The 27,310-nt window shown below is 28.3% G+C and overlaps 2 protein-coding genes and 1 long non-coding RNA gene across 5 annotated transcripts in view; 2 read left to right on the top strand and 1 right to left on the bottom strand.

Annotated features, from left to right (window-relative positions):
• Ccap-r (Crustacean cardioactive peptide receptor) overlaps window positions 1-27,310 on the top strand; it is a 72,167-nt gene that overhangs the window by 25,807 nt on the left and 19,050 nt on the right. The gene's annotated exons all lie outside the window — the stretch shown is intronic.
• Window positions 1-27,310, bottom strand: part of LOC140670963 (uncharacterized) — an 81,187-nt gene that overhangs the window by 39,384 nt on the left and 14,493 nt on the right. Inside the window, exon 2 of the long non-coding RNA XR_012047651.1 lies at window positions 23,169-23,434. This is a non-coding gene — a long non-coding RNA (uncharacterized lncRNA). The remainder of the gene's footprint in view (window positions 1-23,168; window positions 23,435-27,310) is intronic.
• LOC140671189 (cytochrome P450 9e2-like) lies at window positions 804-3,491 on the top strand. Its single transcript, XM_072902362.1, has one exon. It carries the CDS (start codon window positions 1,905-1,907, stop codon window positions 3,429-3,431), a length of 1,527 nt encoding a protein of 508 aa, XP_072758463.1. The 5' UTR covers window positions 804-1,904; the 3' UTR covers window positions 3,432-3,491.

Below are 27,310 nucleotides of genomic sequence, written 5' to 3'. Positions count from 1 at the left end.
AAAGAAATATATTTATATATTTTAAATATTCAAAATGTGTGTTCTAATAAAACGTAACTAAAAATGATAAAATTTATAAAATAAATTTATAAACTTTCCTGCTAAGTTTATTTTAAATACATATATTTACACACACACACACACACACACACACACACACACACACATATATATATATATATATATATATATATATATATGTGTGTGCGTGCATGCGTGCGTGCGTGCGTGCGTTGTGTGTGTGTGTGTTTCAATTAATAACAAGTAAGGATAAGAAAGGTTTTATAGATATAATAATATTCATACACAGTATTTTCTGCAAAATATAAATAAATTGTAAGCTTAAGTATTAAGTACTTTAATATAATTATTGTTTTTAAAAAAAAAATGAGTAAATCATATGTTTATAATGTAATTTATTGTTAAACGGATAGTTATATCCCAACGTCTAAATGTGTATGAAATACGTATTTAATAAAAACAATCTCTTTTTAAATTTATTTTACAAACGTAATAAAAAAATAGCATCTCGAGATATTTGATTAAAATGTTAAAAGAAAACTTTTATCTCAAATTGTGATTACAAGATTTTGAATCATTACGGCAATAAAATTAAACAATATTACACGATATTACACAATATTGACAGTTTGTAAAGAAAATTAAAAAGTTAAAAAAACTAATGAAAATTTCTCTAAAAATCTATCTATAAATTTATTTCACAAATATAATAAAAAATAGCATGATCTCGAAATATCTGATTAAAATGTTAAAAGAAAACTTTTATCTCAAGTTGTGATTACAAACGAGATTTTGAATCATTATGGTAATAAAATTACACAATATGACACGATATTACACAATATTGACAGTTTGTAAAGAAAATTAAAAAGTTAAAAAAACTAATGAAAATTTCTCTAAAAATCTATCTATAAATTTATTTCACAAATATAATAAAAAATAGCATGATCTCGAAATATCTGATTGAAATGTTAAAAGAAAACTTTTATCTCAAGTTGTGATTACAAACGAGATTTTGAATCATTATGGTAATAAAATTACACAATATGACACGATATTACACAATATTGACAGTTTGTAAAGAAAATTAAGAAGTTAAAAAAACTAATAAAAATTTCGCTAAAAATCTATCTATAAATTTATTTTACAAATATAATAAAAAATAGCATGATCTCGAAATATCTGATTAAAATGTTAAAAAAAAACTTTTATCTCAAGTTGTGATTACAAACGAGTTTTTGAATCATTACGGTAATAAAATTACACAATATGGCACGATATTACACAATATTGACAGTTTGTAAAGAAAATAACTATTTTTTTATTACATATTCAAGAATGTTTTATAATAATACTAAAGTGAGATCCACATGTCATCAATTAAAGTTTAGCCCAACTGAATTAATGAATGATATGTATGATAAAAATAATTGTGCAATCAATAACACAATAATAGCAGCTGATTAGATAACCGATAGAAGGTTACTCGATATAGCCGTGACATATACATATAAATCAGCACAGTTAAAAGGAAATTGCTTCAAATAAAAAGCAGCAGTCAGTCTTTACATTTAGTTTGCGATACACATATCTAGATAGTACGTTGAAATCATAGAATACTGTCTCTTGATTGTGAATATTTAATATCTGTTCTTGATAAAAACTTAGAGACAATAAAAAGACTAATAAATTGCATTTATATATACAGCTTCATCTTTTCGAAGTGTATATTTTTAATTGCTAATTTTGTACAGTTTTTTTGTGCAAGTGATATTAGTGCAACAATCAAATATAGAAACTGTTTATTATCTCGAAAATTATATTAACAAAACAACATTACAGTAACGTTGTCTTCTCACGTAATCAATTGGAAAATCAGTGCAATGGAGTTTGCTACTTTAATTCTAATTATTATCACGGCATGTGTCTGTCTATATCATTTTATCTTGAATAAGCAGTCTTATTTCAAGCGACTGAAGATCCCACATGCGCAATCGATGCCATTATTAGGCCATATGGCGCCCTTCGTTTTCCGACGTTTGTCTGCGGCAGAAAACATTCGCAGAATATACAACCTATTCCCGGATGCAAAATATTTCGGTTTCTACGAGTTTAGAACGCCAATCTATGTGATCCGTGATCCGGAACTAATTAATACAATTGCCATAAAAAATTTTGACAATTTCTGCGATCACCGTAAATTTGTAGACGATGAAGTCGATCCGATATTCAGTAGAAATCTATTCAATTTAAACGGCGATCATTGGCGCAAAATACGAAAGCTCCTCAGTCCTACTTTTACATCCGGAAAAATGAAGATAATGTTCAAACTGATGTGCGAGTGTGCAGAGAATTTTGTTGATTTTCTGGTTGCTGATTCTGGAAATATCGGCAAAACATATGATATGAAAGATGTGCTGAGCAGATACTCCAACGACGTAATAGCCACGTGTGCTTTCGGTATAAGTGTGAATTCGTTCAAGCATCCGAACAACGAGTTCTTTCTTCTCGCTAAGGACACTGTGAAGTTCATCAGTAATCCTATCACCATGTTAAAAATGATGATTAATAAAAGCTTTCCGTTACTCGGAAAACTTTTCAGAATACAACTGTTAACCTCAAGAATAAGAAGTTTCTTCAAAGAAATTATTGCTGATACAGTAAAAACTAGAGATGAACAGAAAATTATTCGTCCAGACATGATTCATCTGATGATGGAGAAAAGAGATAAGGATGACGACCTTACAATTGACATAGACGAGATGACAGCGCATGCGTTTGTCTTTCTCTTCGCTGGATTCGATTCGATATCATCAGCCATGTGTTTTCTGGCACATGAAATCGGAATCAATTTCGATGTCCAGAACAAAATAAGGGCTGAGATTAACGAGATTCTTACTCAAACCAACGACAAGCCTACTTACGAAGCCATCAACCAAATGAAGTACTTGGATGCTGTGATAAACGAGACTCTTAGATTATATCCATTAGTATTTGCCCTCGACAGAGTATGCGTCAAAGAGTTTCAATTACCACCAGCGACACCGGATGGTGAACCGATCACGCTGAAACCCGGAGACCATATTTGGTTCCCCCTTTCCGCTCTACATTACGATCCCAAATATTATTCTCAGCCGAACAAGTTCGATCCCGATAGATTCTTAAACGGTGAAATGGACAACTCGGTTTACATGCCATTCGGTATTGGGCCTAGAATTTGCATTGCTAATAGATTTGCTCTATTAAATCTGAAGATTATGATATTTTATCTGCTATGGCACTGTGATCTCGAACCCGATACTAAGACTAGGATTCCCATGGTATTTGCCAAAAATACTATTTTTATACTACCGGAAGGCGGTTTCTGGTTAAAAATGCGAGCGAGGAAATCGAAGGTTCCTGTTACATAGCGCTTACATGTAATTTCATTTTAAGCATGGAATTGTATCTAAAGTACATCTTTTTTTAAATTAATGATGAATCTACACACACACACACACACACACACACACATAAATATATATACATATAAAACAATAATATATATATATATATATATATATATATATATATATATATATAAATAATAATATATTTTATATTATTATTATTGTTTTACTACACACAAGAAGTATTTTTATATTAATTTTCTCAGTATTACAGACATATACAATACATGTATCACTACATTTACAAAACTCGCAAAAGTTTATAACAAAAAGAAAAAAATAATAAGAATTTAGTGCTTCAATTTCGCTTTCATCCAATCATAGTCTAATAAAATTCTCCTTACTTTTCCTTGAAAGGCAGCGGTCAGTAGCACCTTATCTATCTATCGTATACCGAGCGATAGAGACCACGAGGAATCTTGCAGTCACGATTTATTGCTCCCCATAGAATCGTGCGGGTATCGATTTACACCACGTCAGGCACTTTTTTTCGGCTTGCTGAACACCTAATTCTTCGCGACACTCATCAAATTACGTTGCAATGTTAATAAGATTCTCTTCCCGAAATCGATTGTTGGAGAAAATCAATATTAATTATCTACATAAATTATAGAATTATTAATCTCTCTTCTTCCTTGAAAAATTTATATCAAATTTTACTGGATTTATTTTTTATCAGTATTATAATGCTTTGCTTGAAGGATTTACGAATGGAGTAAACCCAAGTGATTTCTGAAATCGGCTTTATGTATGCAATCGTATCTAAAATAAATCTTATAAATTGCGGATTTATTCCAGTCTTGCTCTAAACCTTTCATTTATGATTATCTCGAACGCCGAATAGGATTTTTGACAGCTCTTATCTTTGCGGCTTTTCCGGATCCTGAAAGTGATTTCCTGTCCTTTCATCCAATCGGCTATCAATGATACGCGATGTACGCCATTCAGGCGCTATCTATCGTAGATGAAAAAAAAGCATATCTCTATAGAGGACATGGAGGATAGGAAAGGGGAGCGACGAGGGGAAAAATCATATTTCAAACGTGTATTCACAGCGTTCGTTTTTTGTCAAAAAATTTTCCGGTTTCCCTTGATATTGTGGTCACACAATCGTTTCTTGTTTCCTCTTCTCGTTGCCCGCCCTACGCTTCGAGTGATCAAAAAATACGGATAAAGTTTAACGGGACATGAGGTAAAAAAGATCGATCGGTTCGAGAAATGCTTCCCCTTGATATCTTTGTCGTGATGGAAGTAAAGCATCCGTAACCGAGCAACGTCATTTTAACGCGATGTCTAATTTTAGACGGAAGAGAAGGTTTTTTTGATACATCATTCGCGTCGTCAGATAATACGGAGATAATAATATTCAAACTTGAATTGTTGAAATAAACATTAAAGAAAAATAGGCAAATAAGAGTCAAGCGCGGTGCGCAAGTTATTTTATTTAAAAATAAGCAATTTTAAGAATTTAAATATTAAAAAACATCAAATAATATAAATTCTAAAAATGTTTACATCGATATGTAACTAGTAAAAGATATGTATGCAGCCCGATGCTATTGAATCTCTCTCTTTTTTTTCTTTTTTCCTCTTTATTTATACCTTTAACATTACTATACGATAATTGCATCTCTGGAATATTTCACTCTTGAATCTCGTAATTTTAAAAATATTTGTAGTATGCAATTTTAATCGATATGTATATAATCTGAAATATTAGATATATACGGCTATATTATTTACTACACATTTTTAAATATATTTTAAAATTGATCTGTCAATACAGTCTTACAATAAAATGTGAATTAAATTGATTATTTTCCAATTATGTAAAGTAAAAATTTCGAGTATTATATATATTAGATACTGCAAATGCGGAAATTATTTATTATTATGTAAATTATATATCTACTGTATATCTACTATAAATTGTTATATCTACTGTAACCGATATATTAAAACGAATAAAATTTTATATTTATTGATATTTATTAATGCTTATTGGTTATTAATTCATGTTGAAGATCTATGTATATTGCTAACATTCAAGTTTAAATCTTAATAACAAATTACAAAAAAAAAAAAAAAAAAATCTTGTGTCTTCCAAAACAATATGTGAAAACATACTGTTGTCATAATTAAATTCACGACATTAGACGTGAACTTTTCTCTTTGGCGTGACCACAACGTTCCTGACGAAGTTTCGTTGGTAGATTGATAACCGAGTTTCTCTATTCCATCATCTTTAACAGAGTCACGACTTCACAAAGTTGCACGCGGCAAACCACTCCGTACTGCATTTGCAGCAAATCCTTATACACGTAATGAAGCCGCGAAACTTCTTTATAAAGCAGAGGAGCAGTCTCCGTACTGCGAGAAATGTGCTGTACACGTGTTACATTTGTTATAATTTCGAGAAGCAAACGATTCTCGTTAGGTTTCAATATGATTATGCAGCATTACATAGTCCGTCTCGCGTAGCAGAAAACGCGAAAGTGATGTGTAGTGTGTCTTATTATTATATAATACATTCTTAAACTTACTTGTCAAATTATCTTATATTTAAGAATATGTTTGCGACACATTTTCTTGGACTCATTTTATTTATGCCGTCTTACTCTTGAATTAACGACAGGAAAAAAATATTTTTAATATTCAGAAAGTATATTATACCCGAAATACATTATATAATTAATATATTTTTCACATTATTCATTACAGCAAGAATATAAAACGCATATTAAAATTATACATATGTTTACGCATCATACAATATGTATAGACTATAATTTTTTATTCGAATCAAAACAATTTTTTATTCTCATTAAAATAGTATTATCGCAAGCTACAATAGGTTTATTGAAAAACCAGAATCCTTATTGTTTGTTGTAAACTTAAAAGCATTTCTATCTCGCAGCTCAGTAAAAAGCTATTACAGTGTAACAGAATATATGGATCTCTCTTCCTTTTTCTCTAATCCTTCGATCACCATCATATCGTCTCGGCTTTCACGCCACGTTCGGAAGGGTATAATTTGGAAACGCGGAAAATCACTTTAGGATTTATCGGAGGCTACGCGAGATCAACGATAAAGCGCGATTTTCTGTGTTCCAGCACAATCCCGGTAGTAGACATCCCACCCTTAATTGGCGGCTATCATGCCAAGTTTATTACCGGCCTTTAATAAGCGTGTACGCTTTCCGAGTAGTTAATACGAACAACTTCGGTATCATCATTGACGCGACGATAACGTAATTTACATGTTAACCCATCCCTAAGCTTTGATATTCCCCCTGACATTCTCGAAGATTTTTTCCCTCCGTTATTTTTTGACGGAAAAAGAAAGAAAAAAGATACCGAAACATCCTGGATAATTACTGAAATTAATTTCACGCAGATTTTACAGGAGTGACATTCTTTGGAAAATGAAACGAAGGAATTTAAAGAGAACAAAGATAATTAATTTATAAAACATTGATTATCTAATTAGGTTTTGCTTTATTTTTGCGTTGCAAAAGTTTCGAAATATCAATAATTGTCGAAGCTTATGAATGAAATTAAGTGATATTCCAATAATGAATAACAAAGTTAAATTGAAAATTAAAAATTAATTAGTAAAACAGATTTTAATTATCTATCAAGAAGTATTTAAAGCTTATTTATCTTATCAAGTAATTTTGAATATTAAAAAGTTACAAAAAATATATTATAAAAAATTAATTACCTAATTGTAAGTTTTACTTTCTTTGTATGTCTGAAAAAATGATTGTTTTTCTTTTTAATAAAAAGAAATTGATTAAAGAAATTATTTAAACAATCTGTTACATGAATAAGTTTTACATAAGATATTTTGTGCGTTGTTTTACAATAGCGTTTCAAGATCGTATTATGTATACACAATTTAATTTCACGGTACGTTTCTATTGAGTTTGCATAACGCGAAGTATGAATCTGCAGATAAGTAAATTTGTAAGAGTTCGTAAAACAGAAGTAGAAAACTTTCTTGCTTTCACTAACTAATAAAAAACAAAAAATCTTATTAGGTTATTTTTAATTCTAAAAGTATTGATTGTGAGAGCCGAGAGATAGAAATTCAAAAACGTACATCCGATAGAATTCTGAAGCTTTAACAGTGTGTATTTGCTTGACTATGAAACCGTAAAGTATTCCCGTAATAAATTTAATTACCGTTACAATATATCAAACCGCAATTTTTATAAATTTTACAAAATATTTATCATTTTATTATATTATCTATTTATAATATATTTTTTATATGCAATTTTCCATTTTTTATAAAAAATATTTAGACACTTTTTAATAAAATAAATTTTATAAACTATTTACGAGATTCAAGAGAATTTATCGAAAAAGAAATGTAACACAATACCAACAATTCTTTTTGGAACAATTCAATTTTGTCTTATAAAGTCTTCTTTGAATTCTGGAAGTTAAATGATTCAATGACTACACATCACTTTAACATTTTCTCTACGTATATTAGATTAAACCATCTTTAAGTCAACCTATAATTTTACTTTGTCTTTATAGGAACTTACCATGTGCGCCCTATTTTATTACCGTGTAGTATTTTATTGTCGCTCCTCTCCCCTCTCTTTACGATCTGAAAAGGCTGCCAAAAATCGAACGCTTGTGCCAGACAGAATACCGCTCTTCAGAGACCATCGTAATCTCCCCTTTGCGATTTGTTGCGACCATAAAAATTGGTACTCTTCCTAATTTTTCTAACTATGATACAATTTCTTTATCTTTAATTGGAAATCATGGATAATTAGATAAATGTAATTCTCGTTAGGTAATATATCCTTTTAAACTGATCAGTGATTGACGATTACTTTTTATTTGCAATTCTCGAAAAGTCAGACAAAATGTTTGAAAATATGTATAAATATTTCAACATACAATTTCATTTTTTTATACAAAGTGTCTCTAATATTCACAAATTCAATTAATAGAAGCTTTCTTCCATCAGTTTGAAGTATAATACGTGTAATACTTAAAAAATTATAATTAAAAAAATTATAAAATTACAGACATGTACTGTGTGATATTTTCGAGATACGCATAAATGCTGTCTATTTGTGTATGCATATGAGTGTATGTGAACTAAGATTCTTTCTTTTCTTTTAAGATTTAACTAATTCTAAAATCACTATAGTGTCTGGTTATCTAAGGTATAATCTCTTTTTAAAATGAATTAATTTTATGATGGTAATACCACCAATGGAATCAACTGTTTTTACGAGAGAGAGTCAAAGGAATCGTAGTAGTTAAAAAAAAAACTGACAAGAGCCGCACAGGTGTTTTACATAAAAGTCATCCAATTGCCTTACAAATTAAGATTTCGACACATAAAAGAATTAACGGTCCACTCTTTTGAAGAAGACAGCATGTCGGAACGATAGACACGCACACGGAATTGCGCGAAATTGCGACTTCAGTAACGATTCGGGACACGTTTCGATTTTCACAAAGCGTCTCTGTTGCCTTTCTCAACCCCAGTTTTGCGCAACACTATGATGCATAAACTACCAATACATAGTCGGTAACTGTAACTGCCCCTATAATTGGATGCTAAAGAACGCCTTCCGTTTTATACGCGTACCGGATTCTATGCACGTGCGTGCCTCTGGGTAACTACGTGTGCCCTGTATAATATATATTAATACGTATTCATACAATAAATATAAAAGTATTGCGACAAAAAATTAGCAAAAAAAAGGAAAGAAAAAATTAAAAGTGGAATGCATTAATATTGTAGTAATTGTAAAAGGGGGAGAAAAGAGAACTAAAAGTTAAATTTATTAAGTAATATTGCGGGCTCGAGAAAGAAGTACGACATCGCTTTAAGCGTAATACTTTTCACGTCATAGATTAATAGCGACGATTAAATGTTATTTTTGCAGAGACATTCCGCCGATAGCCGATAACGTTATTTAATTGCTGATACGATAATTGTCGCGATAATAACATAATTCCGAACAGTTTTATGCATCAAATAACTTTGCTACTTGCAGCGGAATTAAAACACAAGCAAATATTTACGTTCTCTGGTATTCTGATTGCGATAATTTTTATTGCAAATTTTTACGTTCTGATGACACACATTGCGATTCCGACAACATAATTGGAAAGAATGTAAAACCGAGTTATTTAGAGAAGATGACATGATAAAAAACTATTAATAATGTTTTCCGTAAAAATTTCATTACAATTAGATGTTAACATGCTAAAGGGAAAAAAGGTTATTTTGCTTGGATATAATAATATATTGCATCACAAATAATAAATTAAATAAAATTCTATTTCCTTTTACCTAATTGAATATTTTTAGAAAATTAAACGGGACATATTTAGTGATTGTGACAGTATTTAATTCAAATAAAAAGTGTTCTCTGCAATGCTCTTACCGGAACTCGTAATATCGCGAAATAGTCGACAAGTGGTCGAGATGTCAAACTGTCTCGCCGCCTCGTTTATTACGAGGTAAAAGAGAAGCAATTCGTACAGTGCAAGAAGGACTCTTAAACTTTTACGATCGTCTCGCCCGCCACAGTACCTAAATGAGATTCCACGCAGTTTCTTCTATCTGGGTCCGCAAATAGAGATTCCCTGCCCGAAAAGTACTTTAAACGTCGAATTATATATCGTAGTAAATTATACGCGCATTACTATCTTGAATATAACGTCTGTGTATGTAAATTATCTCTAGAAACAAATTGTGGAACAAATTTGATATACAAAACATCATTTATCATAAAGCAATTAATAAATTATTACAATAAAATTAACAGGCATGTAATATAAAACTCTATTTTACATATAGTTGATAACAAATATTAATAAATTAATTGTTATTGTATATCATAATGTTATTTCAATACCCGAAATAAAATTTTTTCGTTCATTATAAGACAAAAACCAACCTTGTTATCTCGTTAATATAAATCAATATTAATTAAAAAATAAATAATATCCTAAAGTTTTCGATTTATTATATTTTAAACATGAATTTTACTTTGTTTTTATATAAATAAATATATATATAAATAAAACTTTATTATATAAAAAAGATAAATTACCTAATAAAAGCAAACTTCTATTAGATAATTTTTTTTAAATTAAGTAATCCAAATCTTGTTTTTAAAATTATTTTATCTGCAATATCTAACGTTAAAAACAGAAACATATATTTCATAGTCGAATATCATCGGCAGTAGCATTTGTGGATATTCGATAAATCCCCTATGACAGATAAAATTTACAGATCATAGTTCAAATCTCGTGAGATGCAATTTTAGATATAATCTCGTGCTTTGCTTCAACCTCTTATTCATCAGGGAAATTAATGGTACTATAATTGCATTTTTATAATTGTATTGAACGTACTTTCGTTTCCCTTCGTCACATTGTGTTCGCTTTGCGTTTTACAAACTCCGATTGCATATACACGATGCTTCCAATGTGACATAGCTATTTCCTCTCTCCGAAATAGAAATATTGCGCGGATAGATTGGGGACAAAATATTGGCAAGTAATAGAGTGTACTAGATACTCTAAAAAATTTTAACTTTTTTGGTTTTTTACGTATTTCATTTATACCAGAAATACATATTAAAATAATATTAATATCAAAAAAAATATATATATATAATTTATACAGTACATTATGTGAAATTAATGTAAATAAATGTAAATAAATTATTAATATATAGCTTTTTATTTAGCTATAATATTTTTACTTTAAAGTTATGTCCTACGAAATATTTTTAAGTATGTTTATTTCTAAACTGTAAATAAATAAAGGACTATCTTTCTCTCTTAATAACTGTATAAACTATTTAACATAATTAGATGTTTGCTTCTTCAACTGCATATGCGTTTGCATTATTTTTTACTTTTCTTTCGCTGCTGTGCAAAAAAAATGCGCAAAATTTACTGCATGTATGTCGTAAAAATAAAAAGCGCAATGAGAAACTGCATACTGTCAGAAAGTCATGTGTGCGTTACATTTTCATATTTTAAGATATCATAAGAGAAAATTGAATTTCTCTATTATTAAAAAAATTAAAGTTGTGTTACGACCTTTATTTAGAAAAAACCGGTATATTTAATTGAAGTTTATTCATTAATTATGTTAATTAAATGTTTATTTATAGTAGAAAAATAGTTAATAAAAAAATATACCTTTTAATGTATATAAATTTATATATATATATATATATAAAATCCTTGCAGGTATACTTTTTATTAATTATTTTTCAGTAAAAGAATTTAAACAGTCTTTCTTCATAACTTGTTAATTACCTAAGAGATCAGTTTCAAATTAATCAATTTTAAATTGATTTAAAAACAACGTGATGAATTCATGATGAGCAAAAAAAGCGCAGGAAATTTAGAGCACCATATAGTGATAGTTTTTTTTTTTACGCAGTAATTACACAATTAAGATAAATTTGGATTGCTGCATATTGGACGTTCTTTTATTTAAAAAGGAGGTGCGCTTATTAGGATTTGCGCACATATACGTTAATGTGTTCATTCTAAAGTAAAGTGAACTCCGTGTACATCCCGTTACAAAACCATCGCCCATGGTTATACGTCGTGACTCTCACGAGACACGAGCCACACATTACGTATGCATGAAAAACTTTTTTATCAGTACGAAGTATGACAATACGCGAAATAATAATTTGTGAACTGTAGAAGCACGCCTGATTCGCGAACGTTAGTTTTTCTTGTATTGCGCGATTTTGCTGTACGAACTTGAAATAATTTCAATGTCAATTATAATCTGCACCAACGATCTTTATTTTCTAATGATCTTTAGTTTGGATATGTTTTTCGATAAAAAAAAATATCGAGATATCTAAAATTTTCGAATAACGATTAAAAAGACAAGTTTCTGGACATGCGTAAACAAATATTTCAAAAGTAAATTAAATAACAATATAATTTGAAAAACGTCAAAAACATATGAAAGTTTATTTCAATTAAATAAATTATTCAGCAATGTAAAATTGATTAAATTCAAGAAAACCCGATTACCGATTCTCTGTGATAAAATAAAAACTTAATACGAAATAGAAATGGAATACTTTCCGAAAGAGGATACTGTAAATTTATTCTTTTCATCGATTCTGTATAAAATAACAATTATAAAATAACAATTATCTACAATCTTATAAAATAACAAATTATGTAAGCAAATATTTCAAAGGATAAAATTTCATTTATTTTTCTGTATGCATTCTCACATTGGCTCAATAAGTATGTTTCCGTGATTTTTTCACGTCTCACGAACGTAAGACTAAACTAATTGTAAGAATTGCGAAAATACAGAAATAAAATATATATAATTTATTCTCTGATGTATAGTAAGACTGATACATAGCAAGGATTATCTTCGAATCGCGCGAAACTCTGCTGAAAGTACCTATCTATCCATTTATGGATGAGATTAGTTAAATCACGAGTGTTAAAGTGGTCTACTAACAAGACTATATTAAACGAGTTCAAAAACTACTTTGTAAATCCGACGACTATTTATGAAAATTAAGGAAAAAAGTAATTGCAAGCAGACACAACATTAATTTCATCATAGTTCGCTAGAAATGTAATGTGTTTTTGCGCGTGCACCAGCAAAGTAATCAAGATGAAATAAAATGCACAAAGAGTCAGCAAGCCAGTGAAATAATAATGTCAGTGCGGTGAAATTATCTCGCCGAAAAAATTAAACAAATAAAATGATGCCACAACATATAGATATAAAGAGAGCAGTGTGCTCCGAATATATAGTCGGTAAATAACACGAGGAAATGGGGAAGAAATAAAGACGTGAAACGTATTACCGAGATGGGTACTGAGAGAGCAAAAATTTACATGAGCAAAAGCCACGAGTCTTGTTATTACTCTGCCATTTCGAGACTGCGTGTCATTGACCTTAGTACAGGCCGAAACGGTTCGTTCCGTGGCACGCTCGTCATCTCGAAGGATCTGATGAAACGAGGATGTCATTACCTCGTTGCCGTTGAGATTGAGATGAAAAGTCAGTCGTCGACCCTTTTACGAACTTTCTCCGATTCTTCATTCTCGCCCTCTTCATACCTGCTCTCAAGAGATAACCTGATCACCTTACAAAAATTTTTCATGTGACGAAAGATAACTTTTAACCTAATTAACTCTTACAAGTTTTTGAAACATATCCGACAATATCATTTGACGTATCTCTTTCCACAATTATATCAAATTATAATATTATCTATGTACCTTTTTAAGAATTCATTCAATATTATTTTTAAATAATTTTAAAATATATTCTGAAATTAAAACATGTTACAAATTATTAATTTATAGTCTTATTAATCTAATATATATACATTTGTGAGATATATATTTATATATATTGCTATAAATCTGTAAAAAAAAAAAAACAAAAAAAATTGTCTTGTATGTCAAAGACAAATGTACTTTTTTTATAAATATCTCTTTTTTATAGATTACAAAAAAAATAAAATTAAGATTGTTAATTATTTCCGACAAAACTTTTGTAAATACAGAGTAAACGCCCTTTTGAAGTTATTCGATTCAATAAGAAACCCATTTTGTAAGTTAGAAAAGTTCTGGAAATGTTTCAGAGTTTTACTTTTTGTAAGGTGAAAAAGTGCAACGAAATAATGGATTCTCTACGCGAGGGACAATATTTTCAAGCGAATAAGCAGCGTATTAGGGCGCAAAATTTTTGGAACGCGAAATAGCTCGATAGTAGCTTTCAGTTCCCCCGGTTTCTATCTCGTAAATTGAATTAAATCTACGAGGTTGGGTTGGATTTGGCATCTCGTAAACTCAAGAGATATCGTGAAGACCTTGTCCGTGAAGAATACAAATGAGTAGAGTATCAGTGCTCCGAAGAAGCACGCATATTTCACGATTATGTCACTTTTTCCTGCCGGAAAAATATCGTACCTCCGTTTATGTTTAAACACCCTCAGCCCGAAAAATTTTCTATAATCACCTCTATTACTACAAACTATAACTGAATATCTTCTAATACTTTTTAGAAAAAAAAATACTAATAAAAAAAATTGTAATATTTTTCTTTCGTATAAAAATTATTTTTTTTTCGCTTATTGATTACAAAATATAACATTAAATATAAAATATTAATTTGAAAACACTAGAATTTTTTAATAATACTATATATCATTAATAATACAATAGTAATCAATTGGTCGCTTTTGAACATTCAGCGAATAATGACAATAAGTTTTATTTTTCTTAGTCCTTCTTGTTTGTATCTGCTTGTTTGAATCTGCTGAGAGAAATAGAGAGATAAAACAATAAGATGAAAAGATAAGCACTCTTAAGAGTACCATGAACGCTTATTGTTAATCTTACTTCACGTTTCTAGAATTAAATATACATCGTACTTTAAATATTTCGTTTTCTACACAGATTTGATTTGTTTTCTTACTAAATTGTGAAAGCAACTATTACCAATTATGTCATGCAATAACTCAAATTTGCTACTTTTCATAAGTAGTTTTCTTAGAATTAAAAATTTTATTAGATATTAAAATAATGGAAATGTCTATTAAAAAAACCATTATTTCTCTATAATTTATCTTAAATTTCATATGTGCAAAACGATCAAACGATTTTTATACGAAATCTTAAATTCCAATTTGACCTGAAATGCTACTACTTTATCGTACTCCAAACGAAGGAAAAGATTCAGAACACATACGCGTTGCAAAAAGATTATAAAACTTTTTATATATCACAAATTTATTTGCTCTTATAGGTCGGATTTAATTTAAAAATCTGTCGATGCAGATAATATATACGTACACATTCTGTAAAACAGAATATTTTGCAAAAAGTTTAATAATTTAACATTTAATTAAATTTAATTATTTAATTATATGTTAATTATTGTATAATTTATATATTTATATCATTTATAATTTATATTTATAATATCATATTTGTCTTCAAAATTACTATATTATATTATTTTATTTCTGTGTTAACTTCAACTTGGCATATATATTTACATAATTACAAAATAGTTAATTTTAATGCCTGGTTTTGTAAAAGCTTTGTTTTTGTTCTAAAGCTAGAAGCAAACAGGGCAATCGCGGAAATAGGAGAAGGAAATACATATGTAGAAAAAATGCTAAAATAAAAGATAAAAAAAATTAAAGCTAAAAGAAAAGATAAAAAATATGTAGAAAAATAATTTTTTTTATTTTTTATATTTTCTTAATATGATATTAAATCAGTATTTTCGTATTAAAGTGATTTTCCACAAAATCATAATATAGGTCAAAAGAAAATTGCTTAACGTTTCTCCTTTAAAAAAATTAAAGTTAATGAGATTTATCAAGTAAAGTTTCAATTACTCTTCGCAAATCTTTTACTTTCATGAAATAGGAAGAGAAATAAAGATAAAATGTCTGCTTGTGTGCATCGGATTTGTTCTATCTCAAAGTTAATACATCCACATGACACACTATTTCGCTGATGGGTTTCTTGTAAATTAAACCAGTAAACATTTTTTTTCTTTTTTTACAGTCTTATAATATAGACAATAATGTCTATATTATATCTATAAGTACAAATTTATTATATGTATTTTTTAGAAAAAAATATTTTTCAAATTCGCTTAAATAATGTTTTAAAAAAAAGCTAAACCTCTTTACAAGCACAAATATTTCTTAATTAAAGACATATTTTATATCTGATATCTTTCGCCAAACCCATCCATTATAAAATCCACATAATCTCCAGATGATAAAATAATGTACCACTCACCAGTACGATGCACAAGTGTAGTTATAGTACACTATACAAACTGTAAAAAATACAGATATATTCATATTATAAAAACAATATCTAAAAAATATTAATATTTAAAAACTAAGTATAACGCGTGCGATTGAATTGTCTACTTGTTCTTTAGACAGATGCCTAATAAAACAAATTGCATAATTTCTAAATAAAACTTTTTTTTAGATAAAAGCTTTCATAAATATGATACATATAAATAAAACTTTAATTTTTATATAAATAATCTAAATAGTTACAAATCTTGATTATATTAATATAAAATATTCTATTATTTAATTAATATAAATATTCTATTATTATAGATATTTTTTTCGATATTTTAAAATAAAATTTAGAATATAAATACACATATATGTATACACGTATGTATATGTACATATATATATATATATATATATATATATATATATATATATATATATATATATATATATATATATATATATTCATTTATTTATTATACTACCCAATATTTTAGAATTTAGAATGACAGCTATGCGAAATAAACGAGCAACTTTGTTACTTAACAATAAAACAAGTTATACAAATTATTTACCTCACATTTGCTCTGCCATCGTCTGATGTTTTCCTGGACTTCCTCATCCTCTCTTGTTCGTCCTTTGTTTTTTTATAGCACTCACTCGCGAAAAAACAGTTAATTATTAGCGCGCGCGGCACTTTTTGCACGACACTCCTGACGTTAATCGCATATTAATCCGACACGTACTTTAATTATTATATATTACAACGAAAAAAGGATGCAAAAACTATATAATTCTCGCACGAAAATAACACGATCAAATTCACGCGCTACAGCACTTGCTATCTTCTAATTATTAATTATATACTTGCACCTTAAAGTAATTTTAATATCTCACGTTATAAGTATCTAATAAATTTTAACGAAATAGATCTTACGAAATATGCGTTTTGATTTAAAATTACAACCGCCATATTTATGATGCGTGAATTAATGAATAATGAAAACTGAATTAATGACGATTGTGTAATAATTAAACACATCGAGGCAGCTCAGCTCAGAATTTGTTTATATACTCGATATTTTTATAATAAAATTACCTTCACTCTGACATTGTACAATATTACGCGAATCGGGTTATCGATTAGTCAAGACGTATATAGATCATCGGAAAATATATAATCGAAACTAAATGTTACGAGCAATATAGGTCTTTAATGCATAAATCCAGAAATATGTATTATTAATACGCAGTCGATACATCGTACATTCTTAAGTCTAATAATTGCCACGATATTTACGTGTCTTTTCGTCCGAGTTAACCAATTACGCAATGTATTAATTACTGATTATAATAATGTTGGAGAATGATGGTGTTTCGATAGATAATAAGACGACACGTACGGAACGATTCATATTGATACCTATTCGCTCCAATGTCGTCGTACGACTGTGTAGGTCAAGGACTATACCTACACATTATACTCGTGAGTATAATGACGTCATATGCCGTAAGAAACACGTACGACGTACGATATTGTTTACATCGGCGCGGCCTTGATGCCGTCATTCACGCAGCGGTTCTGGAGCGAGCGACATCAGTCGTTCGGTATGTGTCGTCGTATTACGATCAAAGCACAATCATTCCCTCATCGTTACAATTATCGATAACTATTATTTGATTCCAAGATATGGTATTGATAATACATATTTCGTGAGATTTATACGTTAAAAAATCTACAATCTGCTTATAATATTGAATCGACTGTTATATATAATATACAATTTCTGGTGATCTCTATCGCGTGTGTCTTAATTGGCCATTAACTCAATTCCTACAGCGCGATATCAATTTGAAGTCGATATTATATTTGCATTTTTCGCGATCATTAACAATATATTACGAGTACAACGGATACGGAATCTGGCGGTATATTATCAGTGAATGTAGTTATAGTCACGTATTTTAATGCATATTTTAAATTGCCAATTATGTAACAAAATTGCAACTTTAGTAATTTGTTAAAATATGTATCTCTACGAATGAGATTTATGTAATCGAAATCTATCGCGCAAACAGTCGACAAAGCGATAATATATTTCAGAGCATTCTGTTAATAGTTATCTTTAATTTACATATAGACACGCATATATATATATATATATATATATATATATTTACTTATTTATTTATACCGCGATATAATAAAATTGCCTTAAAATATGAGGATATAATTAACACAAAGATAGCAAGTCCTATGATGCGTAGTATGAATTTAACCGCGTGATTTTCGCAAGTGTCAGATAAATCATATAATTTTCACATTGTTCTTCCCGCAATAATAAATAATAATAAACTGCACGTTAACCTGCAATTAACATTGGGAGTGTCGTGCAAAGTGCCGTGCAATCGCCATATTTTGCTCATTAGCGCGCGATTAATTCACGCGACTGTTTTTCCGAGTGAGTGCCACAAAGAAGCAAAAAACGAAGAAGAGAGAATGAGAAGGCCTGGAGAAGGCATCAGGCAATAGCAGAGCAACTGTAAGGTAAGTAATTTGTAACTAATTTTACTTATTATTTGTTACTTGTAAAATTAGGTGCTCGTTTATTTCCGCGATAGCAACCCATTCTGTTATTATGTAGTACAATAAATATATATACTATTCTAAATTTGTTTTTATTTTAAAATACTGAAAATATTTATAATAAAATAATATTATGTTAATTAATATTTTTATATTAATGTGTTTAAGACTTAATATAACAATTTATATTATTTATATAAAAAATTTATATATATATATATATATATATATACACACATACATATACATATAAGTATCATATTTTATAAAAAAAGGTTTTATTATAAAAAGAAACTTTTACTCGAAAATTATGCAATTTGTTTTATTAGACATTTGTCTAAAAAATAAATAAAAAGTTCAATCGCGCGCATCATATATAATTAGTTTTTTATATATTAATATTTTTTAGATATTGTTTTATATATAATTTGGATATATCTGTATTTTTTACAGATTGCATAGTGTACTACAACTCTGCTGTTGTGCATCGTATCGGTGAGTGGTATATTATTTTTTATTTTCTAATTACGAGATAATGGATTAAAAAAAATACACGTATAAAGTAAAAAAATATCTGAACCACAAGATGAAAACTTTGTTCTGACGCAATTATCAATGTATAAAATTTAATTTTATGAGATAATATTTTTTTAAAAATAATAATACTTCTATTAGACGTCTTCTATTTTAAAAATCCAGACTTTTAAAATACATTCTCTTATATCTATAATAGCACAAGTTTAATGCAGTATGGAGTACTGATCTAGGATTACTATTTAAAAGTAGAATTAATTATAAGTAATAATTTATAATTATTATAAGTATTATAAACAATATGTGTGATAAAAAAGTTAGGTTATAATAATATCCAATTTTATTAAAGAATTATAATTTTCCAATTATTTACACAATTTATATTTGTAAATATCGTGTATATGATATATATATATATATATATATATATATATACTACTTATTATTTGTTACTTATATGTATATATATATATACATTTCTTAAAAAAGTCAAATACAAAAAAAACAAAATTATTACTAAATTAAATATAAAAAAAAGAATTATCCAAATTTATATGTAAATATAAAAGCAGCGTGATAATTAGAGTTTCATTTAGTAGTTTCTAAATTTTATAAATATATTTTTTTGTAAAATAAAGTTTCTTAACTGTAACTAAAACTTTCTTTAGTTTATATGTTGAAACGATCATGACACGGAAAAGACGGAAAACGAAACGAACCAAAGTACATGTATATCAAAAGCGATGAAAGACACTCTTTTCGTCACAAAAAAAGTTTATACGTGTTACTTCACTCTGACTGCTATTATGTTTGCACCACTAAAGGAGATTTGCATTTTCAAGCGCAATATTTAAACTTCTTGCTTGTCAAAGTTTTGATGTTTTATTTGAGTTTTATGTGGACATAAATAAAAAATAAACTACGACAATTTGTCAATATAATATATTTAGAAGAAATTTACCGGTGTTATACGTACAAATGAAATTACTATAACATTTTTTTTATTTATCATTGATTTTCTAATAAAAACCAAATGTATAATTATTTGATATTGCATTTAATTTAATGCACTATATTTTTACATTTTAAATCAATATTTGAATATTATTATTTAGACATTACGTTTTTATCAGCCATGAATCTACGTTTTATGTATCAATTTAATATAATAATTTATAATTTGAAAAAAATCATTAGATTAGATATGAAAACAATTGATAATCTGTTTTAATAAGAAGCATTTAGAGTAACTTATCGTTGTTTACAGTTGAAACATTTTGTATGTAAAGCTTTTACGTGTATTTACGCAGAAAAAAAGCATGCGAGCATTGTGAAAGATCAGCCTTTGTAGTTTGTTAATTCATTTACCAATAGTACTGCAGCGTATGTATTGTCTATTGAAAAATACAAATGATTCGTTGGTTGTAAATACATGGAACCGCAACGATAATTCACAACACAAACATCTGTGCAATATTGAATTCTCGAGAACACTAGTGAATTGCGCGAAACTGCAATCGGAAAACCAGATCATTGTTATTTTCTCTTTTGCAATTTTCTCGATTAATTTATCAATTCAAAGGAAGAACAACAGTGATGGAACTTCTCAATGAAACGTTTCAAATTCTTGAGAAAATCAATCTTAATTTAACTTTAAAACTAGTTTACTCCGGGTCTTAAAAAAATAAATTAGATCACTGTTATACTAAGTATATAACTGTTATATAAATCATTGAATATTCACTTTTCGCGAAGCAGTTTTCTTTAACACGTTAGTATTGTTATTTTTCCAACGTTATTCAAATTATTGATTTGCATACCGTATTATATTTTGGTAAAATGTTTCAGTCTAGAGATCATAAAATCAACAATCTTTAACAGTAGTTGCTTGCTTATGGAGGAAGCTTGGCGCATATCCAAGAGTGCACTCTCGTTATTACCACGAAAGAGCGGCATCGTTAAGCTCACGCTCTTCATTCGGTCGTTAAGAATTACGAATTACGAGCGGTTCGTTACTCTTTCACGTCACAGTTTGCGGTGGTCAAAGATTTTTCTTTGAAGACGGCAGTACATCGGTATTGCCGTAATTTGACCATTTACCGCAGCTCGTTACGATTATATGACGCTACTATGGCTCGTTATCAGTCTTTTTCTTGCATACGTACTCAGGCGTAAATACAGTAATCAACTAAGTATATTCTCGTGTCTGCGATAAATTTTACATCGCAATTTTCCGAACGGTAAATATTTAAAAAAAAAATGAAATTCAAAAAGTCTTTGAGCGGTGAACATACACTGAATAAGACAATTCGGAATTAATCTTAATTCTTTTTCTTTTTTTTAGCAAAAGACAGAAATAAATTCGAAGATAAATATATCTGAAAGTTGGAAGTTTAAGGTTTGGTCCATTTTTAACTATTTTACTCATAAATTCAAACAAATTTGAATATTTGCATGATTAATTTGTATCGAACTTTTCGCTGAACTTTTTTATTCAGTTTGTTACTTTCTCGACAGGACAAACATGTAAATAAAAACTTTTTTTCTGAATAAATGCTCCACTTGTTTCGACTACGGCAATGTTCCAGAATTACGAGGCTGAATTATGAATGAATCGCGAGAAAGGATCGTAAGTAAATCTTGCGTATATCGGAAAACACAAAAGACACAATGTCAGTCGTCTCTACGGTTCATAAAGCCTATTGTATATATACATCGTGAAATCTCTTCAGAAACAATTTTCATTCATTATCACGGTCGCTCAATACCATTCACATAAAATTTTAAGCAGCAAAATGCGCTCTTACGACGCGCTTTGTGCATTTAATGGATTTTTGTTTATGTTCACTTTAAATAATCCATAATTTGTGATAAAAAATTCAACACAGAATCTATTATCTACTTATAATTTTATATGTCACATATATTAATGCATGTGTGTATTTTATATATTTAAATGCCTTCTATAAAGAAAATACATAAAATTTTCAATATTAAACATTATGTAAAGAGAATCTGTTTTAAATTTTACTTTAGAAACAAATAATTTATTCTAAATATTATCGTGAAATTATAGATATGATTGTGAAACAAACTTTATGTGACATTTGCATTTGAATTTTTGCATCAAAAACGATGATAAACTCTGTGATAAATTCTGCTATTTTATAATGTATAACAAGTCTCTTTTAATATATGTATAATCATTTGTTTATTCTTTTTATGTTTTAATATAAAGTTAAATATATAATATTAATCGGTATTTATGCATAAATTCGACATTAGATTTGGCTGCATAATTTTGACGAGTTATATTTATCTCACATAAAATCAGCAACTGATATATAATAAAAAAGTGATATAATAGTATATCTATCATTTTTATATCAATTCAATATCAATCTTATACTTATTGGTTTTGTCTACCGCTTTGTAAAGTTACTGTAAATCCATTTAACAACGACTTACTCGATATGGCTGTGGTAGACGAGTTACGTCAACGTTCAATTACGTGCAACAGATTTTTATGGGAAATGACTTTAGTCCACGGTGGATTAAATGGGTTAACGCGTTTACCGTTCGCCATCGCGACTTTCTTTCACCGATACCGTACGGAAAAAACGTACCTACACCCCGTGTATCCGCGGCGAAACAAGATCGTAAATCAAAGCAATTTTTTACGATCGACAAAATTACGGCTAAAGTGCTTTATAAAGTACTTACCTTGCGGGTTGACGATAGAAGCCGCACGGATGAGAGCTTGTCGTATCGTTATCGCCATTTATCCTCGTTTCATCCATCGATGCTAAATCGTACGAATCCACTTAGATGGTGTGTCGTCGCAGCTATTATGCCGTTTGATTTGTATGTCAGGGAATATCTCGTCGTTAGCGTGAGATGCACTCGATCCAAAACGCCTTTCAACATGTCCTCCGTTAAGCAAGATCTTTTAGAGATGATGGAAAACCTCTTTTAACATCGTTTTGAATCTGAAATCAGAAATGTTAAAGATTTAAAATACGTACATTAATTCTTGACTGTGAAATATATAAATAATAAATGTAGATTTAATACATCAAAATTATTGACATAAAATGTTATATGTATAATATTTTATACTGTTATATTTTTCTTGTATACATATATAGATATTGCTGTTTATATATATCAAATTTCCCACTTTTATCACATTATATTTTAATGGTAAACTTTGAATTTGCGTTGATGGGAAAAATTATAAATAACATTATTATATTTTTTTAAATTAGTTTTAGGACTTTTATACGTAAAATTTTTACTTGAGACTTATTGCTAGTAATAAAAAGATAAACTGCAAAAATATCTCAAATTTCCATTGAAGATATTAGTGGCCGCGAAAGCCTTAAAACTAGTATCTCAAAATATTATACATTATAACATAATATTGATTTACGATATTGCGCGTAATATTATAAAATATTTATTTCTTTTTATTTTAGAAATAAAAAGAAACAAATTATTCGCGAGCTAAATCTTTTCTTTCAAACCAAAAAAATAAAAATTTCTTTCATTCATTATCTTTTATAATTTCATGCAATTGACATCGAGATTTATTTTCAATGACTCTGCCTCTGCAATAAGTTTTTATATAGATCATTAAACTTTCGCACTTCTTCGAAGCAGGTTTCGATACTTCCAACAAGTATGCCATTTCACATGTTACGCGATGTTATTTATGTTAATTGTAATAAATGTCATGTATTGTAGTAAACAATCCGTGATAGAGCCTTTCGTCGGACATGCAAATTTACGCGAATTGAACGGCCTTGATTATGATGATAAATTGGTTGGATGGGAATATAAAGCGATGCTAAAAATATCTTTCATATTTTTTGATAAGTTTCTGCAAATTTTGATATTTTCTCTCTTCTCTTGATAACAAATGCAAATAAATTATATATATGTTATATGTGTCTGTACATTATATCTCTCTCTTTCAATTCTATTAATCAAAATAATGTGCATTCTATAGCTATATAACATACAATTCTGCATTTTGATACTACAATAGTTGTAATTATCTACACATGTATAATATTTAATATTCAAAATACATAAATTTCAGCACTGCTATTTTGTGCTATTACGAAATACACATGAGTTTTAAAACCAAACATAATAACTTATTTATGTATTCAAAGAATAAATAAACCAAACATAATAACTTATTTATGTATTCAAAGAATAAATAAACCAAAAATTAATAAAAGAAAAAAATGTATATGACAATAGAATAATATTAATGTCAAAATTAGACAAAGCAAAATATATTTTAATAAATGCAAAAAACATTCTTTAATCACAAAAAAGACCAAATTATGATGATTATTCAAAAAAGTTAATCAATATTTAATAATTTTCTCAAAACTAATTCAGGTGTACACATTTATAAAACTTAACAAATTTAACTGTAATATTGTTTTTTAGTAATGAGTTCTTTTTGATTAAATTTTGCATCTTATAAATAGCTATTTTCTCTATCTATCTCCTCTGCACTCTGCTCAGTATATTAATACAAGAATATTATAGAGAAAACGACATAAAATATAACCCATAGATTGCAGCCACAGCCCCAAACTTTGCATACAAATCTCGCGTGCGACAAAATCGGCATCCAATTTTATTGAACGATCGATATTGAGCTTGCAAGTGACATGAGTAATTGCATTTTGAAACCGGAAACCAATGCAGACCGGATACGAATAGAGAATCGCAATATATATACATGATATTCTAGACATTGTGCCATTTTCTCTTGGCTGTTGATACCATGAATCGAACCCGATATCAAGGCAGCAATAGTTTACAAGCAATAGCATTAATATACACAATATGTACAAAACAATCGAGACAGTAAATTCGATGACACTTTTAGCAAACAATTCAAAATCATATAGTATGGGTTGATATATACAACGTTATATCCTATACAGTTGTGCATATCAAATATTTTTTTCCAAAAATTTTTTATTTTGAATTGTTGTGCAAGGTACCATTAAAGAGAATATATATATATATATATATATATCTGATAAAACATTCGGTGATGGTGTTTTGATTACCTTTCAATTGTATTTTGGTTATTAATTCAATAAATATAATCATTAAAATTCCTGCATTTGTTGGCAATAATAAATTCATTAAGAAGTATATATTATATATATTATTCCATACAATCAAACACATTGTATTTTTCAATAATATATGTTACCATGTGATCTACGTTCCAATCATATACAGTTAAATGTCTTCAATATGTTAAATAGCGATATATGTATTGAATACAATAAAAATCCCAGAACAATCATCTTGAAAGTCATTAATTGTATAAATAGAATTTGAAACGAAGAACAAGGAATTCTTTTTTTTCTGTTATAAAAACTATATGGTCTGTCTGCAAGCATTATTTTCCATTATGTCAATAAAATTTTATTAATGATTTATCTGATTATATTTTTTTCCCGTCGCTTAATAAAAATAACAAAAATTCGTTTGACATTTATAACGTAAACAATAATAGTATAATCTTTTATTATATATATATATATATACTATATAAGCGACGGAGAAAAAATATAATCCAATAAATTATTAATAAAATTTTACTATAGAATTGACATAATAGAAATAATGCTCGCGGACAAATGTATATAAACAATATAATTAAAAAAAAAGACATAAGTAAAAATTTTATATAATGTTGGATAAATTTAAAATTAAAATCTCATAAAATCATCTTCTTCAAAATTAAATATATTATTTTTTATAACTCTATTAAACCATGGATGCAATTAAATAGCAACTTTGTTTTATTAACATTTCGCATAACATGACATATATTTTAAAATATATGTTTTGAAATACATTGAAAATACATTATCACTAACATCATTCAAATATTAGCACAAGTTTATAGAACATTTTTGAAATATGCCATTGTATACAGCCAATTATTTACCATGTTAATTTGTAAAGTCCATTTAGGGGATTAAAAATTAATCACGGTCAAATAGGTAATCTGTAAATAAATCGATATCAAATATTCCCACATCATGTACAGATACAGGAGTATCAACAAAACTAAATGACCTAAATTACCTGTCATGTAAGTCTCTTTCGGAATTTGCAGTTTAGGGAATAGAAACATAAATTTAGTGCTGAGTGCGAAGAAAAAAAAAGAGGGAGACGAATGGAACACGTAACACTGTGGTCCCAATGGATTTTCGTCGATTCGGCAATATTCTTTTCGTCCGATGGGTGGATACGAAAGTCTTTCACCCATTTGGGAGGAAATACTAATGCCGGTCCTCTCGAGCCAGAAGGCATATAATTCGCCAGACAGGCGAATTGTGGCAGACTGAGCATTGGAATTTAGATATATTTTCTCGCGTATAAATTTTATTTATAAAAATTTTCAGGATAATTGTAAAAAACGAGAAATAGAGAGAGAAAGAGAGAGAGATTTTGGATAAACTTCTCAATTTATCACTAATTTATCCGTTCAATTAAACTTTGATTAAACTAGTTTAATTGAACTTCATTTAAAGCAATTTAGATTACATGATATACATGTTAACGTCTGCAAACTTTATTCAAAATGCATCTTCGTATATTCTCATACAATTTATTTTTTACAATTATAGCGAACACTACTAAATAATTCAAATAATATTTTTAATGACATTTTATTTTCTTATTATATTTAATAAAATATTAAAATTTTTTTACTTTTCCAAAAAAAAATAAATAAATAAGTAAAAATTTTTAAATATTAAAATATAAAACTATCGTTTTTGGTTCTACAGTGGATATACATATGTGTATTA

The sequence above is a fragment of the Anoplolepis gracilipes genome, chromosome 11 (genome assembly GCF_047496725.1).
Source record: "Anoplolepis gracilipes chromosome 11, ASM4749672v1, whole genome shotgun sequence".
In the NCBI taxonomy this organism is placed as follows: domain Eukaryota; kingdom Metazoa; phylum Arthropoda; class Insecta; order Hymenoptera; family Formicidae; genus Anoplolepis; species Anoplolepis gracilipes.
The sequence above is the reverse complement of the archived record's forward strand: the minus strand, read 5'-3'. Positions and strand labels throughout refer to the sequence as shown.

Bases quoted from the DNA above. Each gene is read 5' to 3' on its own strand.
- LOC140671189 (XM_072902362.1), top strand. From the start codon at position 1,905: ATGGAGTTTGCTACTTTAATTCTAATTATTATCACGGCATGTGTCTGT.